Source organism: Choloepus didactylus, chromosome 13 (assembly GCF_015220235.1).
Source record: "Choloepus didactylus isolate mChoDid1 chromosome 13, mChoDid1.pri, whole genome shotgun sequence".
NCBI lineage: Eukaryota > Metazoa > Chordata > Mammalia > Pilosa > Megalonychidae > Choloepus > Choloepus didactylus.
In genome coordinates this window covers 74536411-74562464 of record NC_051319.1, presented here as the reverse complement: position 1 = coordinate 74562464, position 26054 = coordinate 74536411, and the positions used below count along the sequence as shown (strand labels likewise).

Here is a 26054-nt window from a genome sequence, read left to right as displayed (position 1 = left end):
AAAAAATGTAAATGTATTATATAAGGGAAAAATGAAAAAAAGAATGAATGTGTAGTTTCTCCACCAAATATTTGAAATTAAACAGGTAATTGGGCACCATAGTAGGAGGAAATGTATTTGAAGTTAAAGGAATTACAACTTGTGATTGGGCTTTCATGGGTGGAGGTGGTTTTTGATAATGTGAATTTATGGATGTCCGGGTGAGCCAATGGTGGAAGGGCTGTGTCATGGAAGTGACTTGGAAGTACTTCATTTGGAAAAATGAATGAAGGCTTTAGTTTCCTCAATGAAAAAAGGAAAGTTAAGTGTGAAAGACCAACTGAGTTTCATGAAACAAGGGAGTCTGGAGCACCTAAGAAAGAAATGATGTGAGGAGAACATGTAGAATCTTTCCCTAAATGGGTTGATGAGATGCTGAAGTGCACAGTAATTGAGAGGGCAGAGGAGAGACATGCACACATGACTACTACCCTGCAGAGAAACTCACAGAATCCTAGTGCAACAGATTCATTGAGAGAGACACAGAGTCAGATATAGAGAGATTGGGAGAAATAGACACACCCAAATTGGAGCTCACGAGAAGATGACATTCCCCTCTCTGAACCTCTGATGTATAGCAGGGATTATGTACACTCTGATTAAGGAGACAAGCATAATCCCTCAGGACCACTGTATTTTGCACCAGTTACTGTGGAGAAAATGGAGAGGGAGGCAGGGGAGGGCTTGTGCTGTGCTTACTTGGTAAATCCTTTGTACTGATGTGCAGAGGGAATCTACACGCATGGGCCATTCTCAGCTCTCTCTGCTCTGTTCAGTCATGGGTGGGTTTGCTGAAGTCATTGCCTTAAGGACTATGAATTGGAATAGAGTGGAGATGTGGTCCTTCCAGTTGGAGACAAGTGTCCTCAGCGGGCCTCTCCATAAGGACATCACAAGGCTTGTGCTTTGGTCTCTGGTTGGCATTAAGAACAGTCCTATTTAAGTCCTGTAAACTCATAAGAATCTGGAGACATTGTCCCAGCTCTTCTTTTGGTCCCTGTACCTGAGCCACTTGGTAATTGTAGTAGTCAGAGGGCTCTGGAGAAACAGGAGATATGTGTGTGCATGTGTGTGTGTGTGTGTGTGTGTGTGTTTGAAAATATTAAGAGAGTCATTATGAAGTTGCTGCCCCACATACAGAGCTTGAGCTCCTGCAGAGGGAGCAAGACAGATTGAAGCCATGGCCATTCTTTTTGCTGTTGTTGCCAAGGGAACCACTATCCTTGCCAAACATTATTGGTGTGGAGAAAACTTCCTGGAGTTGACAGAGCATATTCTGGCTAAGATACTGTCTGAAAATAACAAACTGATGTACTCATATGGCAATTATTTATATCATTACATCTGTCAAGCCAAGATTGTATATCTTTGACTCACTGATGATGCTTTTGAATGTTCTTGAGCGTTTACTTTTTTGTGTGAGCTAAGGAAGAGATTCCAGACTACATAGGGTTCAAGAGCACAGATGGCACTTCCATCTGCCATGAATAGTGAGTTCTCACATGTCTTGGATCCACAGCTGAAGCATCCCTTTAAGAACAGGGGCTTAGACAAAGTAATGGAGACTCAAGCCCAAGGGGATGATCTCAAAGGAATCATGGTCAGAAACATAGTCTTTCAGCTTTGAAATGACCAGCAGTAATCTTGCCTGAGCCATGTGTAAGAAGAATCTCAAGCTTACTATCATCATCATTGTCATATCAATTGTGTTCATCTGTATCATTGTGTCATCTCTCTATGGTGGATTTACATAGCCAAGCTGTGTTCTAGTTTGCTAATGCTGCCAGAATGCAAAACACCAGAAATGGATTGGCTTTTATAACCGGGGGTTTATTTGGTTACACAGTTACAGTCTTTAAGGCCATAAAGTGTCCAAGGTAATGCATCAACAATCAGGTACCTTCACTGGAGGATGGTCAATGGCATCCAGAAAAACTCTGTTAGATGGGAAGGCATGTGGCTGGTATCTGCTTGCTCCCAGGCTGCATTTCAAAATGGTGTTCTCCAAAATGTCTGCATCAGCGTCCAAGGGCCGTCTTCAAAATGTCTGTCTGAGCTACAGCAGTGAGGTCCTTATGTCTGAGCTTATTTAAGACTCTGGTAAACTAATCAATGCCCATGCTGAATGGGCATGGCCACACCTCCATGGAAATTATCTAATCAGAGCTATCACCTACAGTTGGATGGGTGCATCTCCATGGAAACACTGTGCCAATAGATTCCAACCTAATCCACACTAATACATCTGCCTCCACAAGATTGCATTAAAGAATATGGCTTTTGCTGGGGGCCGTAATATATACAAACACACTGTGAAGAAATAAGGAAGAAAAAATTATTAACCAAGGATAGGAGAGACTAAGGAGTTAAAAGAAATCCATGTGACTCAAACCTTTCACTACTGACAGATGGTATCTGTCAGTATCTTCAACTGTCTTTTCACTTTAAAAAAAAATCTTGTTCTGTGCCTCAATATTTGTCTTTGTCCTATCAACCAATTTATCCTAGTGCACTTCAGATTGAACCATTCATTGCAGCAGTTGCCTTTAAAAGGTGTTTCTTTGTTTCTTTGGTTTTACTAGTGTCTACTTAGAGAAACCTTTTTGGTTTTAAATGCACAAAGTCACCAAGGTAGAAACAACCAGTTTTATGAGGTGTATACTAAAACTAAGGAGGTACTTTGTGTGTGAACACAAAAGTGTTCAAGGGACAGTTAGTATTACTTAATGTCTTTTATTATTGAAGAGTTTTAGGGACAGTTATTACTTATCTCTTCTGTTATTGAAGAATTTTAGGTGCTTCAAAATACTATAAGTGGAGAATAGTTGTTATTTTGAAAATTGTAATCAAATTGTTGGTGCTGCATATTTTTAGGAACCCAGACAGATTTTTACTAAGTCTTATGTAAACATTTTATTGCAATCAGATGCGGAGCTTTCCGCTACCCCATTAGTAGCATGCGCAATTATCACTGTTCTCCTATTATTCACTTTCAGGAATAAATTTGAGTGTGCTGATCATTTGCAATACAATGAATTGCTTCACATCCTGTTTCCACATCGCACTTGATTTGAGAAGATGATGGTTTATATATTGATAAAGGTTTTTTTGTATTCCTTTTTCTTCTGTATACATTAGGGCAATTGTATTGTTAATAGAATAGGTAGTTGAGGGGGGTGGGGTGGAAAATTGCACTGGCTCAACAAAGAAAAGGAAGAGAACCACATTGGATGTGCCTGAATTTTAGTTGTGTGAATAGAGGTATCATGGGAAACTTTTTCCATTCTGGGAAAAGCCCAAACTGAGTGGGGTCAGCAGTGAAATCAAGGTTTGGGTTTCACTGCTGTTGAATAATAGTTCGAGCATCATAGGGGGCTAATCAATTCTTTATTCTGCTTAGTTTTGAAGAATTGTTTTGTGAAACTTGAAAGACAGTAGACAGTATGTTGTATAGAAACAATGTAAAATAGTTTATAATTCATTTAACTGCAGTGTAAGGAAGCTAGACTATAATCATACCACTTAGGCTACTCTGCCACCTGTTATCTAGTATTTATTTTTGGTGTGTATCTGAAAGAAACATATCTACAGCCCAATACTTAATTGCATTTATTTGTCAATAAGTGTTCTCAAATTGAAAATATATTATGTTTATTCCCAAACAAAAAAAAAATTAGTGAATGGAACTTAGTCATGTGCCTTGAATATATATGCATCACATAATCTTGCTCATGGTTGTTATTCTTCCATCTAAACCTCTTGTTTCCAGCTACCTGATTCATTTATTTTAAATATATCACAGGCCCACTCTTTTCCTGTTGATCATGTATAGCACAAACATTTTTCCAGTCTTCTTTACCAACACAGATGCATTTTAATTGAATCAGTGTTTCAAAATTATTGGAAAATTACATTTGTTCCAGTAAAATATTTGGGAATTCTGGATAATAATTTCCAAATATCTTTAATCCAAAAAAAAGGCTTAAAGCTTATTTCCTTTCTTATACACACCTTAATAAAATTAATTTGCCTGTTTTAGGGATGAATTACTTAACTGTTCCTTGGTACTCTAAGAAGCCCAATACAGAAAGCTTCAGAGACTTGCAGTTTGGGCAGGTCAAGACAAGAGCAGAACTAAGAGAACTCTGAGACAAAAGGCAATGTGCCAGTTTAAAGGTATTATGTCCCCCAGAAAAAGCCACATTCTTTGATGCCATCTTGTGGGGCAGACAGAATAGTGGGGATTAAGTTGGAACGTTTGAATTAGGTTGTTTGCATGGAGATGTGCCCCACCCAGCTGTGGGTGGTGACTTTGGTGGGATACTCCCATGGAGGTGTGACTCCACCCATTCAGGGTGGGCCTTGATCAGTGGCGCCATATAAAAACATGCTGACTCAAAGAGACGGGACGGAGTGCAGCTGTGAGTGATGTTTTGAAGAAGAGCAAGCTTGCAAGAGAGGAATGTCCTAGGAGGAAGCCATTTTGAAACCAGAACTTTGGAGCAGACGCCAGCCACGTGCCTTCCCAGCTAACAGAGGTTTTCCGGACGCCATTTGCCATCCTCCAGTGAAGGTACCTGATTACTGATGTGTTACCTTGGACACTTTATGGCCTTAAGACTGTAATTGTATAGCCAAATAAACCCCCGTTTTATAAAAGCCTATCCATCTCTGGTGTTTTGCATTCTGCAGCATTAGCAAACTAGAACAGATTTTGTTACCAGAGAAGCGGGGTGCTTTTGCTGCTGTGTTTGCAAATACCAAACATGTTGGAACGGCTTTTTAAATGGATAAGGGGAAGATTCTGGAAGAATTGTGAGGAGCTTGATAGAAAAGGCCTAAACTGCTTTAAAGAGACTGTTTATGGAAATATGGACTCTAAAGATACGTCTGATGAGGACTTGAGCAGAAATGATGAATATGTTGTTGTAAACTGGAAGAAAGGTGATCCTAGTTTTAAAGTGGCAGAGAATTTGGCAAAATTGAGTCCTGGTGTCAGATGGAAGGAAGAATTTAAAAGTGACAACCTGGAGTACTTAGCTGAGGAGATCTCCAGACTACGTGTGGAGGACGTATCCTGGCTTCTCCTTGCAGCTTATAGTAAAATGAGAGCGGAAAGAGATAAACTTAGAACTGAACTCTTGGGTTCAAAGAAACCAGAAGCTGATGGCTTGGAAAATTACAGGCTTCCAGGGGGTGGAATCCCAGAAGCTACAGCCCAACGGGAGGATGGAACCAAACATGGAACCCAGCCGCCATTTCAGTACAAGCCAAGATTGGAAAAGGAGTTAAGCCGAAAGGATTTGTGGAAAATCCTATTGTCTGATGGCTTTGACCCCTGCATGCTTCATGCAAAGCCAACAGAATTTTTGCGAGATCTTTATAGATGGAGCCATTGCCGGTCTGGACTGGAGGAGACAGACAAGGAAAAAATTAAAGGAAAAATCTCTTCAAAGACAGAGCCATGGAGGTTGAGGTCTGGAGTCAAGAGGTTTAGGGCTGGGAGAGCGGAGCAGCCCACATGCATGGAAAGGGTGAGTTTGCCCCAGATGTCGAGGTTGGGCATTCCACCTCGATGCTCTGGAAGAGTTTTGCCACCTGAGTTCCCAAAGAGGGTGGAGCACATTCCCAGGGAATTGGGGAGAGCCTGGCTGCCACCACACTGTTCTCAAGGGGTTGAGCATGTGCCCTGGAGATGGAAGGGAATCCGGGAGCTGCCCCAATGTTTGAGGAGGGTGGGGCCGAGAAGGTGGTCTCCCCAATGTGTGGGTATGTTGGAGCACTCACCTAAGTGTTTGAGGGGAAAAGGCTGCCACAAAGCCCCTTAGGAAGGGTTAGACTCCTGCTCTCTCAAGCCCCAAGGATGCAACGTTGTTCTGTAAATGACTCTCAGACTTTGAAATCTAAAGGAGTTTGTCCTGCAGGTTTTAGGAACTGTTTTGGTCCTGTTAACCCTGTTTTCCTTATGCTTTCTCCTTATGGCAATGAAAATGTTCGTCCTATGAATGTCCCTCCTTTGTATATTGGAAGCATATAACTTGTTCTAAGTCCACAGATCCAAAGCTAAAGGAGAATTGTGCCTTAGGACCCACCATGCCTGTAATTGATTTTGATGGGATCTTGTACTTAACTTTCGTTACTGAAATGATTTAAGTTTTTGTGATATTGTGATGGAATGAATGTATTTTGTACTTGGAAAGAATATGTTTTTCTGGGGTCCAGGGGGTGGAATGTGCCAGTTTAAAGGTATTATGTCCCCCAGAAAAAGCCACATTCTTTGATGCCATCTTGTGGGGCAGACAGAATAGTGGGGATTAAGTTGGAACGTTTGAATTAGGTTGTTTGCATGGAGATGTGCCCCACCCAGCTGTGGGTGGTGACTTTGGTGGGATACTCCCATGGAGGTGTGACTCCACCCATTCAGGGTGGGCCTTGATCAGTGGCGCCATATAAAAACATGCTAACTCAAAGAGACGGGACGGAGTGCAGCTGTGAGTGATGTTTTGAAGAAGAGCAAGCTTGCAAGAGAGGAATGTCCTAGGAGGAAGCCATTTTGAAACCAGAACTTTGGAGCAGACGCCAGCCACGTGCCTTCCCAGCTAACAGAGGTTTTCCAGACGCCATTTGCCATCCTCCAGTGAAGGTACCTGATTACTGATGTGTTACCTTGGACACTTTATGGCCTTAAGACTGTAATTGTATAGCCAAATAAACCCCCGTTTTATAAAAGCCTATCCATCTCTGGTGTTTTGCATTCTGCAGCATTAGCAAACTAGAACAGGCAATAATCCAGTGGCTGAGAAAATTCACTAAACACCACAACTTCCCAAGAAAAGGGGGGTTTCTGCTCACAGCCATCATCCTGGTGGACAGGAAACACTCCTGCCCATCGCCAGCCCCATAGCCCAGAGCTGCCCTAGACAACCCAGTGTGACGGAAGTGCTTCAAATAACACGAACACACCACAAAACTGGGCGTGGACATTAGCCTTCCCCTGCAACCTCAGCTGATTGTCCCAGAGTTGGGAAGCTGGAGCAGTGTGAATTAACAAAGCCCCATTCAGCCATCATTTGAGTAGACTGGGAGCCTCCCTACACAGCCCAGCAGCCCAGAACTGCCCTGGGGGGATGGCACTCACCTGTGACACAGCACAGTCATCCCTCAACAGAGGACCAGGGTGTGCATGGCCTAGAAGAGGGACCCACTCGCAAGTCTCAGGAGCCATACACCAATAGCAAGGACTTGTGGGTCAGTGGCAGAGACAAACTGTGGCAGGACTGAACTGAAGGATTAGACTATTGCAGCAGCTTTAAAACTCCAGGATCACCAGGGAGATTTGATTGTTAGAGCCAACCCCCCTCCCTGACCACCCATAAACACACCCCATATACAGGGCGGGCAACACCAACTACACATGCAAGCTTGGTACACCAATCGAACCCCACAAGACTCACTCCCCCACTCACCACAAAGGCAAAGCAGGGTAGAACTGGCTTGTGGAGAACAGGTGGCTTGTGGACGCCACCTGCTGGCTAGTTAGAGAAAGTGTACTCCATGAAGCTGTAGATCTGATAAATTAGAGATAAGGACTTCAATTGGTCTACAAATCCTAAAAGAACCCTATCAAGTTCAGCAAATGCGAAGAGGCTAAAAACAACAGAAAATTATAAAGCATATGAAAAAACCAGATGATATGGATAACCCAAGCCCAAGCACCCAAATCAAAAGATCAGAAGAGACACAGCACCTAGAGCAGCTACTCAAAGAACTAAAGATGAACAATGAGACCACAGTACGGGATACAAAGGATATCAAGAAGACCCTAGAAGAGCATAAAGAAGACATTGCAAGACTAAATAAAAAAATAGATGATCTTCTGGAAATTAAAAGAAATGTTGACCAAAATAAAAGATTCTGGACACTCATAGTACAAGACAAGAGGAAGGTGAACAATGAATCAGTGACCTGGAAGATGACAGAATGGAAAATGAAAGCATAAAAGAAAGAATGGGGGAAAAAATTGAAAAATTGAAACGGACCTCAGGGCTGCAATAGATAATATAAAATGTCCGAATATAAGACTCATTGGTGTTCCAGAAGGGGAAGAAAAGGGTAAAGGTCTAGGAAGAGTATTCAAAGAAATTGTTGGGGAAAACTTCCTAAATCTTCTAAACAACATAAATACACAAATCATAAATGCTCAGCGAACTCCAAATAGAATAAATCCAAATAAACCCACTCCGAGACATATTCTGATCACACTGTCAAACACGGAACAGAAGGAGCAAGTTCTGAAAGCAGCAAGAGAAAAGCAATTCACCACATACAAAGGAAACAGCATAAGACTAAGTAATGACTACTCAGCAGCCACCATGGAGGCGAGAAGGCAGTGGCATGATATATTTAAAATTCTGAGTGAGAAAAATTTCCAACCAAGAATACTTTATCCAGCAAAGCTCCCCTTCAAATTTGTGGGAGAGCTTAAATTTTTCACAGACAAACAAATGCTGAGAGAATTTGCTAACAAGAGACCTGCCCTACTGGAGATACTCGAGAGAGCCCTACAGACAGAGAAACAAAGAAAGGACAGAGAGACTTGGAGAAAGGTTCAGTACTAAAGAGATTCGGTATGGGTACAATAAAGGATATTAATAGAGAGAGGGGAAAAATATATATGACAAACATAAACCAAAGGATAAGATGGCTGATTCAAGAAATGCCTTCACGGTTATAACATTAAATGTAAATGGATTAAACTCCCCAATTAAAAGATATAGATTTGCAGAATGGATCAAAAAAAAATGAACCATCAATATGTTGCATACAAGATACTCATCTTAGACACAGGGACACAAAGAAATTGAAAGTGAAAGGATGGAAAAAAAATATTTCATGCAAGCTACAGCCAAAAGAAAGCAGGTGTAGCAATATTAATCTCAGATAAAATAGACTTTAAATGCAGGGATGTTTTGAGAGACAAAGAAGGCCACTACATAATAATAAAAGGGGCAATTCAATAAGAAGAAATAACAATCATAAATGTCTATGCACCCAATCAAGGTGCCACAAAATACATGAGACAAACACTGGCAAACCTAAAGGAAGCAATTGATGTTTCCACAATAATTGTGGGAGACTTCAACACATCACTCTCTCCTATAGATAGATCAACCAGACAGAAGACCAATAAGGAAATTGAAAACCTAAACAATCTGATAAATGAATTAGATTTAACAGACATATACAGAACATTACATCCCAAATCACCAGGATACAAATACTTTTCTAGTGCTCATGGAACTTTCTCCAGAATAGATCATATGCTGGGACATAAAACAAGCCTCAATAAATTTAAAAAGATTGAAATTATTCAAAGCACATTCTCTGACCACAATGGAATACAATTAGAAGTCAATAACTATCAGAGACTTAGAAAATTCACCAATACCTGGAGGTTAAACAACACACTCCTAAACAATCAGTGGGTTAAAGAAGAAATAGCAAGAGAAATTGCTAAATATATAGAGATGAATGAAAATGAGAACACAACATATCAAAACCTATGGGATGCAGCAAAAGCAATGCTGAGGGGGAAATTTATAGCACTAAACGCATATATTAAAAAGGAAGAAAGAGCCAAAATCAAAGAACTAATGGATCAACTGAAGAAGCTAGAAAATGAACAGCAAACCAATCCTAAACCAAGTAGAAGAAAAGAAATAACAAGGGTAAAAGCAGAAATAAATGACATAGAGAAAAAAAAAACAATAGAGAGGATAAATATCACCAAAAGTTGGTTCTTTGAGAAGATCAACAAGATTGACAAGCATCTAGCTAGACTGACAAAATAAAAAAGAGAGAAGACCCATATAAACAAAATAATGAATGAAAAAGGTGACATAACTGCAGATCCTGAAGAAATTAAACAAATTATAAGAGGATACTATAAACAACTGTATGGCAACAAACTGGATAATGTAGAGGAAATGGACAATTTTCTGGAAACATATGAACAACCTAGACTGACCAGAGAAGAAATAGAAGACCTCAATCAACCCATCACAAGCAAAGAGATCCAATCAGTCATCAAAAATCTTCCCACAAATAAATGCCCAGGGCCAGATGGCTTCACAGGGGAATTCTACAAAACTTTCCAGAAAGAACTGACACAAATCTTACTCAAACTCTTCAAAACACTGAAGAAATGGAACACTACCTAACCCATTTTATGAAGCTAACATCAATCTAATACCAAAACCAGGCAAAGATGCTACAAAAAAGGAAAACTACCGGCCAATCTCCCTAATGAATATAGATGCAGAAATCCTCAACAAAATACTTGCAAATTGAATCCAAAGATGCATTAAAAAAATCATACACCATGACCAAGTGGGGTTCATTCCAGGCATGCAAGGATGGTTCAACATAAGAAAAACAATCAATGTATTACAACACATTAAAAACTCGAAAGGGAAAAATCAATTGATCATCTCAATAGATGCTGAAAAAGCATTTGACAAAATCCAGCATCCCTTTTTGATAAAAACACTTCAAAAGGTAGGAATTGAAGGAAACTTCCTCAATATGATAAAGAGCATATATGAAAAACCCACAGCCAGCATAGTACTCAATGGTGAGAGACTGAAAGCCTTCCCTCTAAGATCAGGAACAAGACAACGATGCCCGCTGTCACCACTGTTATTCAACATTGTGCTGGAAGTGCTAGCCAGGGCAATCCAGCAAGACAAAGAAATAAAAGGCATCCAAATTGGAAAAGAAGAAGTAAAACTGTCATTGTTTGCAGAAGATATGATCTTATATCTGGAAAACACTGAGAAATCAATGATACAGCTACTAGAGCTAATAAACAAATTTAGCAAAGTAGCAGGATACAAGATTAATGCACATAAGTCAGTAATGTTTCTATATGCTAGAAATGAACATACTGAAGAGACACTCAAGAAAAAGATACCATTTTCAATAGCAACTAAAGAAATCAAGTACCTAGGAATAAACTTAACCAAATATGTAAAACACCTATACAAAGAATACATAACTCTACTAAAAGAAATAGAAGGGGACTTTAAAGGATGGAAAAATATTCCATGTTCATGGATAGGAAGGCTAAATGTCATTAAGATGTCAATTCTACCCAAAGTCATCTACAAATTCAATGCAATCCCAATCAAAATTCCAACAACCTACTTTGCAGACTTGGAAAAGCTAGTTATCAAATTTATTTGGAAAGGGAAGATGCCTCGAATTGCTAAAGACACTCTAAAAAAGAAAAACGAAGTGGGAGGACTTACACTCCCTGACTTTGAAGCTTATTATACAGCCACAGTAGCCAAAACAGCATGATACTGGCACAAAGATAGGCATATAGATCAATGGAATCGAATTGAGAATTCAGAGATAGTCCCTCAGATCTATGGCTGACTGATCTTCGATAAGGCCCCCAAAGTCACTGAACTGAGTCATAATGGTCTTTTCAACAAATGGGGCTGGGAGAGTTGGATATCCATATCCAAAAGAATGAAAGAGGACCCCTACCTCAGCCCCTACACAAAAATTAACCCAAAATGGACCAAAGATCTCAATATAAAAGAAAGTACCATAAAACTCCTAGAAGATAATGTAGGAAAACATCTTCAAGACCTTGTATTAAGCGGCCACTTCCTAGACTTTACACCCAAAGCACAAGCAACAAAAGAAAAAATAGATAAATGGGAACTCCTCAAGCTTAGAAGTTTCTGCACCTCAAAGGATTTTCTCAAAAAGGTAAAGAGGCAGCCAACTCAATGGGAAAAAATTTTGGGAAATCATGTATCTGACAAAGACTGATATCTTGCATATATAAAGAAATCCTACAACTCAATGACAATAGTACAGACAGCCCAATTATAAAATGGGCAAAAGATATGAAAAGACAGTTTTGTGAAGAGGAAATACAAATGGCCAAGAAACACATGAAAAAATGTTCAGCTTCACTAGCTATTAGAGAGATGCAAATTAAGACCACAATGAGATACCATCTAACACTGATTAGAGTGGCTGCCATTAAACAAACAGGAAACTACAAATGCTGGAGGGGATGTGGAGAAATTGGAACTCTTATTCATTGTTGGTGGGACTGTATAATGGTTCAGCCACTCTGGAAGTCAGTCTGGCAGTTCCTTAGAAAACTAGATATAGAGTTACCATTCGATCCAGCGATTGCACTTCTCGGTATATACCCGGAAGGTCGGAAAGCAGTGACACGAACAGATATCTGCACGCCAATGTTCATAGCAGCATTATTCACAATTGCCAAGAGATGGAAACAACCCAAATGTCCTTCAACAGATGAGTGGATAAATAAAATGTGGTATATACACACGATGGAATACTATGCGGCAGTTAGAAGGAACGACCTCATGAAACATATGACAACATGGATGAACCTTGAAGACATAATGCTGAGGGAAATAAGCCAGGCACAAAAAGAGAAATATTATATGCTACCACTAATGTGAACTTTGAAAAATGTAAAACAAATGGTTTATAAAGTAGAATGTAGGGGAACTAGGAATAGAGAGCCATTAAGGAAGGCGGAACAATAATCCAAGAAGAACAGATAAGCTATTTAACTTTCTGGGGATGCCCAGGAATGACTATGGTCTGTTAATTTTGATGAATATAGTAGGAACAAGTTCACAGATATGTTGCTATATTAGGTAACTTCCTTGGGGTAAAGTAGGAACAGTTTGGAAGTAAAGCAGTTATCTTAGGTTAGTTGTCTTTTTCTTACTCCCTTGTTATGGTCTCTTTGAAATGTTCTTTTATTGTATGTGGGGTTTTTTTGTTTGTTTGTTTTTTTTAATTTTTTTTCATACAGTTGATTTAAAAAAGAAAAAAAGTTAAAAAAAGAAAAAACAAGGAAAAAATATGTAGTACCCCCTTGAGGAGCCTGTGGAGAATGCAGGGGTATTGGCCTACCCCACCTTGATGGTTGCTAACATGACCACAGACATAGGGGACTGGTGGTTTGATGGGTTGAGCCCTCTACCATAGGTTTTGCCCTTGGGGAGACGGTTGCTGCAAAGGAGAGGCTAGGCCTCCCTGTAATTGTGCTTAAGAGCCTCCTCCTGAATGCCTCTTTGTTGCTCAGATGTGGCCCTCTCTCTCTAGCTAAGCCAACTTGAAGGATGAAATCACTACCCTCCCCCCTACATGGGATCAGACACCCAGGGGAGTGAATCTCCCTGGCAACGTGGAATATGACTCCCAGGGAGGAATGTAGACCTGGCATCATGGGACAGAGAGCATCTTCTTGACCAAAAGGGGGATGTGAAAGGAAATGAAATAAGCTTCAGTGGCAGAGAGATTCCGAAAAGAGCCAAGAGGTCACTCTGGTGGGCACTCTTACGCACAATTTAGACAACCCTTTTTAGGTTCTAAAGAATTGGGGTAGCTGGTGGTGGATACCTGAAACTATCAAACTAGAATCCAGAAGCCATTAATCTTGAAGACAATTGTATAAAATTGTAGCTTATGAGGGGTGACAATGGGATTGGGAAAACCATAAGGACCACACTCCACTTTGTCTAGTTTACGAATGGATGAGTAGAAGAATAGGGGAAGGAAACAAACAAGCAGACAAAGGTACTCAGTGTTCTTTTTTACTTCAATTGCTCTTTTTCACTTTAATTATTATTCTTGTTATTTTTGTGTGTGTGCTAATGAAGGTGTCAGGGATTGATTTAGGTGATGAATGTACAACTATGTAATGGTACTGTGAACAATCGAATGTACGATTTGTTTTGTATGACTGCGTGATATGTGAATATATCTCAATAAAATGAAGATATAAAAAAAAATTGTGTGAGACCTGGAAAAAAATATACCTCCAAAATAAAAAAAGTTAAATTAAAAAAAAAAAGGCATGTATGAAAAGCCCATAGATAACATCTTACTAATTGATGAAAAACTGAAATCATTCCTTCTAAGATCAGTAAGAAGACAAGGATATCTACTGTCACCACTGTTATTCAACATTATACTGCAAATTCTTGCCAGAGCAATTAGGCAAGGAAATGACATAAAGCACATCTAAGTTGGAAAGGAAGGAGTAAAACTTTTCTGTCACAAATGTCATGTCCTGTACATAGAAAATCCTGAAAAATCCACAACAATGCTCCTGGAACTAATAAATTAATTCAGCAAAGTGATGGAGTAGAACATCAATACCCAGGAATAAGTGTTTCTCTACCCAAGCAAGGAACAAGACAAAGAAACCAAGAAAAAACTTATATTGTTAAAAGGAACTAAAATTAACATCTGTCTAGAAATTAATCTAAACAAAGATGTAAACTGCATGTACAAAGAAAATTACAAAACATTGCTAAAAGAAATCAAAGAAGACTTAAATAAATGGAAGGGAATTCTGGGATCATGTGTTGGGAGACTACATATTGTTTACATGCCAATCCTATCCAAAGCAATCTATAAATTCAATGCAATCCCACATCAAATTCCAGAAACCTTTTAAGTCATGAAAGAGTCATATGGACATATAAGGGTTCCTAAAGAGCCAAAACCATCTTGGATAAGAATAATGAAGTTGGAGTTCTCACACTTTCTGATCTTAAGGCTTATTACAAAGTCACAGTAATTTAAACAGCATGGTACTAGCACAAGAACAGTCATAGAGACCAATGGAATTGAATTTAGAGCTCAGAAATCAATCCACACATTTATGGTTAATTGATTTTTGGCATGCAGACAAGGATCCCTCAGCTGGGGAAAAAAATAGTCTCTTCAAAAATGGTGTTAAGAAAACTGGATACCTATTTGCAAATGAAAGGAAGAGGAACCCTACATCACATACCTATGTTTTTGTCAGTCTCAAGAAATAATGGTGGTCATCAAGATGGTGGCATTTTATGCCTGAGAAGGTTTCCCTTAGAGCAGATCCCAGTTGCTTGAGACTCTGGAGTCCAATAAAGCCTGGAGAAAGACTAATAACACTGAATTAAAGAAATAAAGAGCACCTCCTTGCTAAAAGATGTAGGAGGTCTAAGACAAGCCAGTCCAGGACCCTCCCCAATGCTTGGTGCTCATAGCTTAAGAGTCACACAGTGGCAGCATTCTGCCAGGCACTTCCAACCAGAGTCACTGTCCACAATGCCACACAATGTGGTGATCTTTGGTCCAATACACATATAGGCATGAGACCCAAGACCAAATGTAACCAACATGGTGCCCTAACAGTCACCAAGAAATAAGAGTGACCAGCAAGGGAAGTGTTCACAAGTTGTGCACCCTCCTATTCTACTCCTTAATTCCTGCAGCACCTAAGCAAAAATTTGGCTGCTTTTTTAACACTGATGCCATCTGGCTCCATGGCGTGTATTACCCTGATGTGGAAGTTAGAAGCAAAGAAGCCAAACATAAAAGGAGAAAATTTTAAAGCAGCATGTACCCAAGACTGAAAGCTATAGCAAATAGTAAGCCCTGATCAAAGGAAAGCTGTTGAACAAAGCATAGCAACTGGTGAGGAAAATTTCCCTAAAATCAAAGACAACAGGCCAGGACTCTTGGAGGGGAAGAGAGAAAAGAAAATCCTCTCCTGGTGGGGAAACAATTACACATAATAGGATAATAGGATAATCTTATATGTTTCTGTGCATGCCCAGGTCAAGGGATATGTCCAGAACGTCCAGAGAAAATCTGAATTGTTGCACATGGGTGTCTGAAAAAATGACCAGTATATGCTGGACCAAGAATTAAGGAGAAACTTAACACAAAGTCAAAGTGCAGCAAAAACATAGACAAGAGGGAGAAACACTTCCAGATTTAATGCTTCAAAATAATCAAATGTCCAGACATCAGCCATCAGAGTCATACAAAGAAATAGGAAGAGATGGCTCATTCAAGGTGAAAAATTAAAACTTCAGAGAAAAGAAAGATATTGGAACAACTAATAAGAGATATTAGATAAAATCCCCTAAATCAATGCAAGAAGCTAAAGAAATATTTTCTGCCCAAATATCCATTATCCAATCTCCTTATGGCCCCCATAACCTAATTATTCTTCAAGCTGTAGACAAATGGATTAAGAGGTTTGATAATGGTGCAAAATACAATATCAAATTTCCTGTGCAGGGTGCTACAAGGACAGTGGCCATACAGGAGGAGAGAGTAGTCCCTTAGAATAGACTTGTTACCCCAAATGGAAGGAGAAAGTGGATACAGCTTTTGTCTGTCCTTCACTGGAGCTCATCTGGAACACCACAGTGAGCACATAGTTTTAAGCAGCTAGAGAGGCCATAAAAGGTGATAGCAGAATAAAAGGATGCTCATGATGTTATACTTATACTGGGAACTTCCCTGAAACATTATTGCTATTATTGATGGGATGTCAAAGAAAAAGTGATTCATGAGCCATGACCTAAGAACAGAAGTTGGAAAACATATAAAAAGTGGATTGAAGATTTGATGGAAATACTGGTCCATGTGATTATGACCACGGACAAACAGTTCATTTTGCTCAAATTTCAGTAATCTTCAACTGAGCTAATAAAAAATGGTGTATCTTTGTCTCTGACACAAAATTCTTACAGGAACATCTCTCATTAGTAGACAAGAAACCAAAATTTGACAGAAAATGGCCATGTGGGAATTTCTGTCCCTGAGTCTTAGTATAACATAATGTTGATGCAAATTGATCACAGATGATCTAGCACAGCCCAGCCTCAGTTCAACATCCACAGACACAACTTGTAAAATTTGTAACAAAGATTAAAATGATGCCATGTTTCCATTTCACATGATAAAAGATCTCTCATCCAACAAAATATAAGGCCATTTTGTCCCTAACATGAGAGTGACATTGTATCATACATAATCTCTAGATAATATCATCACTTTTCTAGCCTAGTCACAAACCCCAATACATTTTCTATGTTACATTGAATTATTTACAGCTTGCATCAGGTAATAGGTGTTGTGAGTTGTAATGTATCCCGAAAAATCATACATTGAATCCTAACTCCTGGTACTTCTTGATATGATATTATTTGGAAATAAGGTCTTTGCAGGTGCTGTTAATTTAGTTAAAATGAAATCATACTGAAAAGGAAGTCTTAAATCCATTATGACTGGAGCCTTTATAAGAAGAGGGAAATTTGGACATAGACATACAGACAGAGGGGATACAGGATGTGAAGACGGAGCCACAGATTGGAGTTCTGCTATCAAAATCTAGGGAGCAGTTTTTTGCGAAGCCTAGGGACGGACCCACGGACCGCCTGGCGGACGGACGAGGGCACTCGCTTTGTGCTCAGGTCCAGCTTCAGCGAGGCTCCGGGCTTGCAGCGCGCGGCTACCCTGCCCGCCTGCGGCCACCCGGCTCCGGCGGCCTCGGCACGCGTGGGGCTAGAGGTGCGGGAGCCGCTCTCTGCCGGTGGGTCCCCCGCACCGCTGAACCCGGGCCGCCGGCGCTGCGGCCCCGAGGGCTCTGCGAGCCCCCGCTCCCCGCCGGGCCGCTCCGAGCAACGGTGCTCCTGGGCTCCAAACTCGGGCTGCCGGGGCAAGTGTCTTCATGAACCCAGAGGATGTCCGGGAAGCACTACAAGGGTCCTGAAGTCAGTTGTTGCATCAAATATTTCATATTTGGCTTCAATGTCATATTTTGGTTTTTGGGAATAGCATTTCTTGGAATTGGACTGTGGGCATGGAATGAAAAAGGCGTTCTGTCCAACATCTCTTCCATCACCGACCTCGGCGGCTTTGACCCAGTTTGGCTCTTCCTTGTGGTGGGGCTTTGACCCAGTTTGGCTCTTCCTTGTGGTGGGAGGAGTGATGTTCATTTTGGGATTCGCAGGGTGCATTGGAGCTCTACGGGAAAACACTTTCCTTCTCAAGTTTTTTTCTGTGTTCCTGGGAATTATTTTCTTCCTGGAGCTCACTGCTGGGGTCTTGGCGTTTGTTTTCAAAGACTGGATCAAGGACCAGCTGTATTTCTTTATAAACAACAACATCAGAGCGTACAGGGATGATATTGACTTGCAAAACCTCATAGACTTCACCCAGGAATATTGGCAGTGCTGTGGGGCTTTTGGAGCTGATGATTGGAACCTAAATATTTACTTCAATTGCACAGATTCCAACGCAAGTCGAGAGCGATGTGGCGTGCCGTTCTCCTGCTGTACTAAAGATCCTGCAGAAGATGTAATCAACACTCAGTGTGGCTATGATGCCAGGCAAAAGCCAGAAGTTGATCAGCAGATTGTAATCTACACAAAAGGCTGTGTGCCCCAGTTTGAGAAGTGGCTGCAGGACAATTTAACTATCGTGGCTGGTATTTTCATAGGCATTGCTTTGCTGCAGATTTTTGGGATATGCCTGGCCCAGAATTTGGTTAGTGACATTGAAGCTGTCAGGGCTAGCTGGTAAAGCCCCTGCAACAGCTGCTGCAAGACACTGGACAGACCCTTGCCTTCCTGCTCCTCCAGCATGCTGAGCTGACATCCAAGCTGCAGGGACCCTGGTCACAGAGGCATCCTGCCATCCCACCTGGCTGAGCTGCAAAGAACTTGTGTTTTTTTTGTTTGTTTGTTTTTTGTTTTTGGGGGGAGGGGGGATAAAACTGGGAAATGCTGCTGCTCACTGACGAATTTAAAAAGAAAAATAACCATTATGAAAGTCATTGCACCATGAATCTACTGTAGCCATGGATTTATGGAACGTTGGACACTTACCCAAAAAAAAAGGGTGGGGGACGCTGATGTGCTTACATGGAAACAGAATACCCTTGGATTTGTAGGAAATACCATGTTCTCTACCTGTGCAATTGGAGGGCTGACAGAAGTCACAACTTGAAGGGACTGGCTTCTGTGCCACAGCCTGAGGAAGTACATCTTTTCTAAAACTCTCTCTTAACTGGGAGCGTGTTTGGGGACCTCCCTCCACAATGTGATTCAAGCAACTGTTACAACTATCATCCCAAGAAGAAACCAGCTTGTCTTTGAGTTCATATTTTGAGGTAATCGCATTGAACAAGTAACTTGTAAAGGGCACGCTTGGTCTACTCTGGAGTGTCTCCTTGTAAGGGACGTTGTGTATTCCATGTGTACTGAGCCAGGGTGTTGAAACACTTCCTGATGCTGTATTTTAGCAGGACAGACCTTTTTCTAAGCAGACCTGAGCTTTATCAATGAAATGCAAGGAGAAAAAAAATGAGGTATTAGCCAACCCCCTTCTTACCCCCCCAACTGGTTGTCGGATTCTTTGGAAACTCTGGAATACTCTGTGTTGGGGTTTTTGTTTCTTGTAGGTTTTGTTTTGTCTCCCAAAGGTGAAAGCTATGATTCAGTTTCTCTTATATTTTAAAATGTTCTCGTACTCAGCTCGACTGTTTTTCTTTTGTGTAATCCTACCTGCATGCCCTGTGAATCAATCCACCATCTCCCTTTCCTGCCATCCTTCCTACGAACATTTGAAAATGTTTTTGGTCAGCATTTATTTCCTGGGCTCATGGCCTTTATGCGGTCGTGGCAGGAAGAGACCAGCTGTGCCATCGCAAATGCTTCCATGGACTCAACAGACTTGTTACAGGGTTGAGCCTCGTGGCCTCCTGCACCCTCTCCCTCTTTCTCTTTGAATGGAACTAAACCCAATTCCAAAGCAGTGTTGACACAATCAAAAAGCTTCCTTTTTTTTTTCCTTTCCTGTTTTAGTTTGCCTCTATTAAAAGAACGCATGACCCCAGCTCCTTCTGTTCTCTTATTGTAGACTAACCATCAGAGTAGTTAACAAAGCACAAACACTTTGGAGGGGAGTACATTAAGCTGGGGCAAATGTCTGTGACACAAAGTGGGAAACCACTTGCCTGGCACTGGTGCTGCCCCTGCCCCTGCTCCACTAAGTGGGACAAGATTTGCCCCCAGATTTTCCTCCAACTGGTATGCCCTGAATATGTCCACCAGATATTGCTCTCCTGGGGAGCAGATACTAGTCTGTGGAATGCTGGGAAAACCACAGGCATATTTTACAGCACATAACTGGGCAGCTAGCTAGCATGCTTGGTGGAAATTTAGCAAGGTTTTCCATTTCAGCCCCATGTGGCCTCACTGCAGCTGATGGCTGTGTCATTGTGCTCAGATACAGGACAACAATTCTTTTAAAATCTAGTCTCCACAGTTTGGGTGTGTGTCTGACTGTGCACGTGTGCTTGTGTGTCTGTATAGTTAGAGATGTTTAATCCATATTCCAGCTGTACGATTATCTCATTTCATCTCTTCCCACACCACAGTTGTTTTGTAATTTCATGCCATCATGGAGAAGACTTGAGCTCTCCAATAGGCACGTTTGTCTTTTTTTGTTTATTACCTCATTCTCCGGTGAACTCCACTTGACCAGTTAATTCAGAATCAGACGATATCCCCACCCTTAGGCACATCCAGTGAAAGGCCAAACACCAAGTCCAAGTGAATTATAAATTTTAATCACCCTTTATTTTTTACACTTGAGAGTGGTTGTCATAAAGGCTGTCATTAATAAACTTGGTTCTACCTTAAAAAAAAAAAAAAAAAAAAAAAAAATCTAGGGAGCAACTGTGGCTACCAGAAGCTGGGAAAGGCAAGAAAAGATACTCTGGAGATGTTGAAAGGAGCATGATCCTACACACAAATTTATTTCAAACTTCTAGTCTCTGGAAATGAGAATAAAGTTCTGTTGTTTTAAAACACCAAGTGTGTAGGAAATTTTTATATCAGTTCTAAGAAATTAATACAGATTTTGATGCAAGGAAGAGTGGTTTCACTGTAACAAATAAATAAAAATGTGGAAGTGGTTTTTGGAATTTGGTAATAGCCACAGGTTATAAGAATTTTGAGGTGGAAGACATACTAATCCTAGATGGCCTTGTGAAGGAGTTATGGATTTTATTGTGCTTCTGATGAGACTTTCAAAAGAAATGGAGAATGTGTTACTGGACACTGGAGGAAAGGCAAATCATATCATAAAATTTTAGAAATTTAATTGTATGCTATCATTGGTGTGATGCAAAATGTGCAACATGTGCATCCATGGACAAATTCCTTCAACATACTCTTGGTAAAATGATAATGTTAAATGATCACTTCTTCCAGCTGACCCTCATTTTTGCTTCACAGAATTATTAAGCACCATGCTCTAATTCACAGTTCACCCCAAATTTGCAAGTGCTAGCAAGCAAGAGGGAGCACAAATATCTATTGATATTATTCAAGAAGAAAAACGCACAAGCTGGGCAATATTGACTCTATGCTGAATTATACATTGTCTCCCTAAATAGCAGTATTACAGCATTGTAATACCATTTAAAAATAAGCATTAGTAATAAATTGCTTGTGCCACATGTTTTGCTGCTAAGGGAAAATTTAATTCTGAATGCATTGTTCTAGTGTGGCCCACAAACACATTTTTTCTGTTTTCTCATCTCATTATTTTGGAACTGATATATTTTTTAACTAATTCTTAAAAGTGCACATATTCTTCAGTTATTTAATAGTATTTACCTAACCAACCTACAGCAAATTGTCCTAATTCAATATAGTAATCTACTTAAAATACTACCTCATTCATTGTACAAGTCCTCTTCAATTTATATATATTATTAAGCATGCAAACATTTGTATATATATATAAATGTAGTAAGATGTGTATGTGTAGATTTGAAATCATGTATATACAAATAGGTATGTATATGTATATGCATATATGTGTATATGTATATATGAATATCACTCCCACTTTCTATTGAATATTTTTCCAGATAACTATACAAAAGTGAAAATAATGGATCCAATGTTATCATTATTTTGTCTTGATATATGTTTCCAAATTAAATTTTATGAGTTATATACAATTAAGATATCAAAGAGATTAATGCACATAAGAATTTACATCTCTGAATACTACATGTGCAAACCCAGATCACAACAAAATTTAAGGTACAGTTTTATACTTCTAGTTTTTACATTAATTTTTAAGTGAAGAAAAAACCTCAATAGAATTGTAATAAATATTTACTTATTTAATTACATGCCATTGAAATTGTGTAATAAATATTTAGTTATTTAATTATGTACCATTGAACAAAACTTGTAATGTTCTTCTTTGGGACTGTTTTCATAATGACTTTTAAAACTTAAAAATAAGGAAAAGTTTGTATTGCTGAGCAGTATTTCTATGATTATTTTTACTACACTTGTGAGCCCATTCTATCCAGCCAATTAATCTTCTGAAAATGAGGGCAATTTATTGCTTATTAAATTCAAGTTTCAAAACTAATTTGGATGGAAAGAACTGGTTCACAAGTGCAATAAAATAGTTACAGAAATTTTGCTCAGAAATACCAACTTCTTATTTTAAGATTTAAATATTTTGCTATTATATGGTATTGCTTATTTCTGTTCTATGTTTTAACAAATATATCTCATGCCTTATTAATTGCATGATAATTGGCCCTATAGGGATTTGTTGAGTACTAATCCTTCAATGCATAATTCTATTAGGAGACTTTGTTCATTTATATGCACTAAAATAAATCTAAATATGTATTAAAAAGTGTGCCTGCAAAAAATTATTTCTTTGCCTCCTATCATTCTCACTTCAGTTTATGTAATGAATTAATTTTATTCATAAGGAGATAGCAAATATTTTAGAACTGTAAAATGATAAAATCTACAATGACCTAAAATTACAAAACATCTTTGCATTTAAAGTCTATTTTATCCGAGATTAATATTGTTACCCCTGCTTTATTTTGGCTGTAGCTTAAATGAAATATATTTTCCACCCTTTCACTTTCAATTACTTTCTGTCCCTGTGTCTAAGATGAGCCTTCTTATGCAACATATTGTTGGTTCATATTTTTTATCCATTCTTCCAGCCTATATCGTTTAATTGGGGACTTTAATCCATTTACATTCAATGTGATTACTGTGAACACATTTCTTGAATCAGCCATTTTATCCTTTGGTTTATGTTTGTCAGATATATTTTTCCCTCTCTCTCTTAATGTGCTTTAATGTACCCATACTGAATCTGTTTACTACTGAACCTTTCTCCACCTCTCTCTCTCTCTCTTATTTCTTTGTTCTCTGTTGGTAGGGATCCCTTTAGTATCTCAAGTAGGGCAAGTCTCTTGTTAGCAAATTCTCTCAGCATTTGTTTGTCTATGAAAAATTAAGCTCTCCTTCAAATTTGAAGGAGAGCTTTGCCAGGTAAAGAAATCTTGGCAATTTTTCTCTCCCATAATTTTAAATATGTCATGCCACTGCCTTCTAACCTCCAAGGTGGCTGCTGAGTAGTCACTACTTAGTCTTATTCTGTTTCCTTTGTAAGTGGTGAATTGCTTTTCTCTTGCTGCTTTCAGAACTTGCTCCTTCTCTTCAGTATTTGATATTCTGATCAGAATATGGCTTGGAGTGGGTGTATTTGGATTTAGTCTATTTGGAGTTCACTGGGCATTTATGATTTGTGTATTTGTGTTGTCTAGAAAGTTTGGGAATTTTTCCCCAACAATTTCTTTGAAAACTCTTCCTAGACATTTACCCTTCTCTTCCCCTTCTGGAACACCAGTGATTCTTATATTTGGATGTTTTATATAATGCATCATACCCCTGAGGTCCATTTTGATTTTTTCAATTTTTCCTCAGTCTTTCTTTTGTTCTTTCATTTTCCATTATGTCATCCTCGAGATCACTGATTAGCTGTTCAGCTTACTCTAGTCTTGTACTATGAATATCCAGAATGTTTTTAATTTGGTCAACAGTTCCTTTTATTACCATAAGATCATTTATTTTTTATTTGCTTTTGCAATTTCTTCTTTATGTTCTTCTAGGGTCTTCTTCATGTCCTTTATATCCTGTGCCATGCTCTCATTGTTTTTCTTTAGTTCTTTGATTAATTGCTCCACGTACTGTGTCTCCTCTGATCTTTTGCTTTGGATGTTTGTGTTTGAATTATCTATATCACCTGTTTTTTACATATGCTTTAAAATTTTCTGTTGTTTTTGGCCTCTTGGCATTTGCTTAACTTGATAGAGTTATTTTAGGGGTTTTCTGTAATGGGCTTCTTAAAGTAATTGTTTTAGAAAAAGAGAAAAAGATTAAAAAAAGAAAGAGAAAGAAAAAGAAGGGCCCTCCTTGCAGTTCTAATGGGCTACTGAAATGCTAAGAGACAAGGAGTTGAGGGCCTTTAAAGAAAAATCAAGAAAGCAGAGAAACTGGCTCTTAAGACAAGGGTCTTTGCCCTCTGGATTTGCATATGCATCTGATTCTGTTTGAGCCCCTCCCTTCTCCATATTATGTTCATGAGAACTCCAAAAAGTCTATTTTCATTTTTGGTTTACTTGCTGTTTTTTCTAGCCATATTTCCTCTCTGCCAGGCTGACTACTCCCCAATTCTCTACTGTCTGCTCTCAGTCTACCTATGTTTGGAGTTTTTGATCAGCAGTCTGAGTTTTCAATCAGAGCTGCAACTGTAGTTCTCCTTCCTGTTTCCCAGCACTGACAGCCCCTCCTCCCACAGCACTGTGCCTGGCAGTGAGGGGCATGTGTCCCCTGGTTGTGAGAACTTACAGATTTTGCTGATCTCAGCTATTCCACTTATTCATGAGTGGTGTATGAAGTATGCCCAAAGTCAAATTGCTCTGCCTTGTCTGGTGCATGCAGTTCCTGTTTTTCCATCAACTTCCCTGGAGGAATAAATAAAACCTACAGTTCACCACTCCACTATCTTGCCCACCCCCTCTCTCAATGTGTGTATAATATTGTGCTACCACCACAGTGTTTTGTGCTATCCATTTCTGGATCTATACATTCAATCCTGTTGAATATTTTCTACTCATACAGCATCAAATGCCAAATATCTACCATCTTTTCATCTCCTGATAACCTGACTTCTCAGTTTTAACTCTCAAAATTTCTTAATTAAGGTTAGTTCAAATTAATGAGACCATAGAGTATTTGTCTTTTTTTCTGGATAATTTCATTGAGCATAATATTCTCAAGGTTCATCCATGCTGTTAAATGTTTAATTTAACATTTATTTATTATAGCTGTCTTACAGCTGTGTAATATTCCATAATATGTATACCACAGTTTCTTTATCCACTCATCTGTTGATGGACACTTGAGCTGTTTTCATCTATAGGAATTCATGAATAATGCCACTATAAACATCAATTTATAAATGTCCATTTCTGTCTTAGCTTTCAGTTCCTCTGAGTATATAACTAGTAATGAAATTGCTGGATCATATGGCTTCCTGAGGAAATGATGCCATACTTCCTTCCAGAGTGCCTATAGCATTCTATATTCCCACCAATAGGGAAGAATAAGTGTGACTCTCCAAATCTTCTAAAGCACTTGAAATTTTGTGTTTGTTTTTTTAAGATAATGATCATCCTAGTAGATGTGAAATGATTTCTCATTTTGTTATTGTTTTGCATTTCCCTAATAGTGCAGTTGAGCATCTATTCATATTTTTTTGAGGCATTTGTATCTCCTCTTCAGAAAATTATCTATGTATTTGTCCAGTTTTTAATTGAGTCATCTTTTTTGTTGAGTTGTAGGGTCTCTTTATATATTCTGGCTTTTAAATCCATATTTGATATGTGGTTTCCAAATATTGTCTCTCATTGTGGAGGCTGTATTTTTATTTTTCTGATGAAGTCCTTTGATGTACAAAATTTGTTACTTCTGAGGAGATCTCTTTAATCTGTTTCTTCTTTCATTGCTTGCACTTGGGATGTAAGGTTTATTAAACTACCTCCTGTCACAAGATCTTTAAGATATTTCTCTACATTTTCATCTAAAACTTTTATATTCTTATCTCTAATGTGTAGGTCTTTGATCCATTTCTAGTCAATTTTTGTATAGTGTGTGATATAGGAGTCCTCTTTCATTCTTTTAGACATGGATATCCAGTTCTCCAAACACCATTTATTGAAGAAGCTACTCTTTTTCTGTTGTGTGGGCTTG

At 39.1% G+C, this 26054-nt stretch overlaps 2 protein-coding genes and 1 pseudogene across 8 annotated transcripts in view; 2 read left to right on the top strand and 1 right to left on the bottom strand.

Moving 5' to 3' along the window:
* Positions 1-26054, bottom strand: part of LOC119507842 (solute carrier family 22 member 4-like) — an 846933-nt gene that overhangs the window by 182884 nt on the left and 637995 nt on the right. The window lies entirely within an intron of this gene.
* Positions 1220-17627, top strand: LOC119508377 (annotated as a pseudogene).
* Positions 17316-18755, top strand: LOC119507841 (tetraspanin-5). 2 transcript variants are annotated; one of them, XM_037801025.1, is made up of 2 exons: positions 17316-17820; positions 17855-18755. In XM_037801025.1, the coding sequence occupies exons 1-2, from the start codon at positions 17637-17639 to the stop codon at positions 18475-18477; spliced, it is 807 nt and encodes a 268-aa protein (XP_037656953.1). In that variant the 5' UTR covers positions 17316-17636; the 3' UTR covers positions 18478-18755. The 2 variants fall into 2 exon arrangements, with proteins under 2 accessions (XP_037656953.1, XP_037656952.1); XM_037801024.1 differs by having other exon boundaries at positions 17316-17837; positions 17872-18755.